The 4,391-nt window shown below is 44.0% G+C and overlaps 1 protein-coding gene across 1 annotated transcript; it reads right to left on the minus strand.

The window, feature by feature from the left end:
* Nucleotides 1-262: 262 nt before the first annotated feature.
* Nucleotides 263-2,800, minus strand: LOC308420295 (protein S100-A9-like). Its single transcript, XM_080916248.1, has 3 exons — nucleotides 2,771-2,800; nucleotides 2,244-2,408; nucleotides 263-473 (listed from the first exon to the last, which is right to left on the minus strand). Exons 2-3 carry the CDS (start codon nucleotides 2,394-2,396, stop codon nucleotides 285-287), a joined length of 342 nt encoding a protein of 113 aa, XP_080772374.1. The 5' UTR covers nucleotides 2,397-2,408; nucleotides 2,771-2,800; the 3' UTR covers nucleotides 263-284.
* Nucleotides 2,801-4,391: the final 1,591 nt, after the last annotated feature.

A 4,391-nucleotide genomic window follows, 5' to 3' on the forward strand; every position in this document is an offset into this window, starting at 1 on the left:
GGCTCAGTATGTCACAGGTTGCTGGCTTTATTATTATTATTATTTTTGTTAGGATTGAATGGACAGCTTCAACTTCAGAGAAGGGCAGGGTGTTTATTAGCATTCAACCCGGGGAAGGACACGAGCGAGCGATAGGAAGCAGGAACAGTGTTCAGAGCACTGGCATGGAAAAAAACCTTCTTTCTTTATTTTTTTTATTATTTCCCAGCCCCACAACCAAGGCCATTTAGTAAGCCATTCCCTTTAGACTCGGTTGGGCAGATGTTGCACTGCTGACCTCTTAACTACTTCCCACAGCCTTTGCCATGGCTGTGGCCTTGCCCACGGGGGTTGTTCTCATGCAGCTTCTCATGACAGGCGAAGATCAGCTTTGCCATGAGCATCATACACTCCTCAAAGCTCAGCTGATTGTCTTGGTTTGTGTCCAGGTCCTCCATGATGTCATTTATGAGTCTGTCGTCTCTTTTCTCCTTCTGTGGGTGAAATAGGGGAGGCTGTTAGGGTCAGGGAAGAGAACCCTGAAGCACAGTGAGCGGCTGGATAGCAAATGCTCAGGAAAACCTACGCCAAGGGGTCAGATTTAAGAATAAGGATAAAGTACTGAGCATCCATGATGGAGCAGATGCTAAACAACTGCTAAACACTTTCCATTTTTACTTTCCCCCAGAGAGCCCTCGGTCCTGAGCACTAGGACTCTGCTTTCCTGAAGGCCAGGTAATTAGTACGTATAGAAATATTTATGGTTTGTCCTTATGATTACTTCAACAGAAATGGAAACGCCTTATAGAAAGGTCAATTTTGTAGGAGCCTGGGGGTAGAGGAGAGAAGGTGTGAATTTGGATCTGACATAGTCTTCCTGGTGGATTATGCCCCCCTCACTCCTCTCTGTCTCTCTCGCAGTCATCCCCCACCCCAGTCACTTTCTTGGAGGTAACTAGTTGTTAAAGCTCGTTCAGGTTGCTTAGTTGAGGAGGCACCCAAGAAACCGGGCAGCATGGGATCTTAAAGTGGCAGAGCACGGTTTGCTTTGCCAACCTCAAAGTGTGCGATAAAGTATGGAGGAGACTCAGCTAAGATGAGGAGATCAAGGGGCCGCTCACCATCATCTAGCTGCAAGTCTTGCACTCACTTGCTGGAACACCTTGGCTAAGCAATGCCCCTTTCTACAACCTGAGTAGTTCATGTCTGAGGTCCCTGTTTCCATGGGTTCTGGTGAATATAGCAAGATATGGAGTGGAACCCAGGGAGGGATCCAGAGGCGAGATCTTTCAACATCACTTCATGTGCACTTTCCGTCTACCCCAAGTCAATATCTTGCTTGCTTGGAGTGCCCACTTATAAAGAGATATGTCTGCCCTGAATACCTCCCATAGTGACAATTCTCCAATTTTCCTTGGTCCCAAGTTGGGCAGGGGACCAGCCAACAGAGGCTAGCCATAATATGGCCACTCCCTTGGGGAAAAGTTATAAAACAATAAAGGACTTCTCTGACTCTGACACACACACACACACACACACACACACACACACACACACTCTTCCCTTTTTTTTAGTTGCTCCCTTCATGTTGGTCATGGTGGCCCTCTCTGCTATTCTCTCACTTCATGGTTTTTTTCTTTAATGTCCTCACAATGCATATACTGTTCCCTTATCTACAGGCTGGACTATGGCCTTCATCATCTTGAAGCTCTCTCTCCTAATAAAGCCCATTCTGAAGGGTAATGGGTTTTAGCTTCCTTCTCCAGGAACCAACTGAACCTGTCATCTCATTGTTTTAAGACCCCTTGAGTCCTTTACCAGGGACTAGGTTTTAAAACATTACCCACTCACAGGGTCTCTCTCTCTTTCTCTCTCTCTCTCTCTCTTTTCTATCTATCTATCTATCTATCTATCTATCTATCTATCTATCTATCTATCTAAAATCATAGCTGCCCATTTCTGCTTTACCCAGAACAGACAATCCACAGAACTCTCTTACCATCCTCCCAACTCTCAGGTCATTGAATTCACTTGTGTTCTTAAGATTATGTGTCACCAACACTGGGATATGGGTTCCTGGATCATTTCTACAACCCTCCGCCCAATACAGGGCACCACACATTGCAGATGCTCAACTGAACCATTTCCCAATTCATGTCTAACTTTGAGTGCCTCTAGTGGCAGAACCCTACTGCCCCTGGTGCTGGGATTTGCTCTGGGACTGCTGCACCCTGCACCCTCCTCTCTCACTAGCCAAGCCTTACCTTCAGAAAGTTGGACAAGTCCGCTCTCACCATGTCTTTGAATTCCTTCTTGCTCAGGGTATCTTCATGTCCATGCTTCCTGGAGTGCTGATGGAAGGTGTTGATGATGGTGTTTATGTTCTGCTCCATCTGAGATGATCCTTTGCTGGCCATCTTCTTGCTCTTCTTTAAAAACAAGGGAAACAAGAGTTACGAATGAAAGAATGGGATGCCAGGTTTCCATGGCCACTGTTAGGCAAGAAAAGGAGGGGAACACAAAATAAAAAGAACAGGTAGGGTGCTATGTAATAGGGTGACAGCTCCCCCACCACATACATACAAAAACAAAATTTTGACTATCAATGGAATGTAAAAAATAAGAATACTTTACGGTGCAATATTCTTAGAAAAAGTGAAGGATGATATATAAAATGAACAGGTTAACCTAGGAGGGCTTCAAGAAGAGGGCTTGTAAGAAAGTTGACCAAGGGAAGGAATGAAAGATCTAGCAGGCAGACTCCTCTCCAGGGAAGATGAAGCTTACTTACCAAAGCTAAAGAGTCACAAAGTGTTCTGTAAAGAGCAGTGTAAGCCCAGCATTTATAGGCATATCCTTGCTAGAAACATGGTTACCTCTGGGAAAAATTGCTTCACCGGTGAGCAGTGTGGTAACCCTGACAGTCAGGGAGCTGGGGTGGGGCAGGAAATGTTCACACAGCTCTGCCGTTTTGTGAAATTCCCAGCCCTGGGCTTGGAGCTTGTTTGGGAGGGAACTGGTTAGTTGGCTCACCTCCCCCTAAACTTCTCCCCTCATCTTAAGCAAGACAGCCTAGCTGACATCTCTGCTAACCTTTATTTCCTTGTCCTGACTTGTAATATACAGAGCTGGCAGGGGAATCATAGTGGCCATCTCATCTTGCTCTTTCTCCTGAGATTATGGTCTGAGCCTTCTATTGCGGTTTCTTGCTTCTTTTGGGACAGGCAAGGGGTCATTATGGCATTCTTGAATGAAATTAGTGTTAAGAAGCTTCTCAGAGGTGGTAGCTCTTTCCCAACGGAGAGGAATCTTATATTCAAAAGGAGACCTAAACAAGATTATTTAGCTAGCATGTGACCTAGCAGGGACTGAACTCAGACTTAACTCTTATTAAGGGCATTTGCTACTACACTCTCCTCTTACAACTGAGTGAGGAGCTATCGTCAGCATCTCTTAGCATCATTTCTCCAAATCCTATTTCCAGTCCTCATTCATGTCCCCTAGGAACTTATATCCCAGAAGGTAGCCGATTTAAAAAAAAAAGATTATTATCCTACAATACCTATACAGAGCAATGACTTTCATTTTAAACATTTTCATAAAACATGCAACAGACTTTGATAAAAAAATTTCCCTCTAGTTAATTTTTTCCCTCTTTCTCTATTCCACTTTCCTCCTTGTACCTCTCTGATAGTCTTTCACATTCTTTCCTGGGAACAATGGTTAATTAAGTCACCCTTTAGACATGCACCAGAAAGCAATGTTTCTTCAGTAGCCTGCCAGGGGCAGCAGGCTGGCCGTCAAAGGTCCACCCTCAGCCCTTGCTTTGCTTGCATGTTCTGCTTTCTTTCTCCTTACTTTTCACACACGGAGAGAACATGCAGTGCTTGTCTTGTGAGTCAAGTTTATCTTGTTTAACATGCTAGTCCCTCGGTCCATTTGTTTTCTTGCAGTACAATTTGTTCTTCTTCATGGCTGGGTACTTTCTTATGTGCATATACTACATTCATTTGTCCACTCATCTATTGTTGGGTACCCAGACTTCTTGTGTATGTGGGCTATAGTGAATAGTTCCACCATAAACATAGATGTGCAGATATGTCTATTGTACGATGACTTTTATTCCTTTGGCTATATACTCAGGAATAGCAAGGCTGGGCTTTATGGTGACTTTACAAAGAATGCCCAAGGCTGATTTGCATAATGATTAGATTAAATTACATTCCCAACAAATTTCCCTTTCTTCATACTTACGCCCTCAATTTTTCTTCTTTTATTTTCCTTCCCCTCTCCTTTCCTTTTTTTCTTTTTCTTCTTCTTTTCTTTTCTTTTTGTTTTTGAGACAGGGTTTTTCTGTAGCTTTGGCTGGTTTTGAGTTTACAGAGATCCACGTGCCTCTGCCTTCAGAGTGC

The sequence above is a fragment of the Micromys minutus genome, assembly GCF_963924665.1.
Source record: "Micromys minutus genome assembly, chromosome: 4".
Lineage (NCBI taxonomy): Eukaryota > Metazoa > Chordata > Mammalia > Rodentia > Muridae > Micromys > Micromys minutus.

Excerpts from the sequence above, each read along its gene's own strand:
- LOC308420295 (XM_080916248.1), bottom strand. The coding sequence starts at position 2,396 with ATGGCCAGCAAAGGATCATCTCAGATGGAGCAGAACATAAACACCATC. Across the intron at positions 474-2,243 it reads ACTTGTCCAACTTTCTGAAG|AAGGAGAAAAGAGACGACAG; the intron begins GTAAGGCTTGGC and ends TTTCACCCACAG.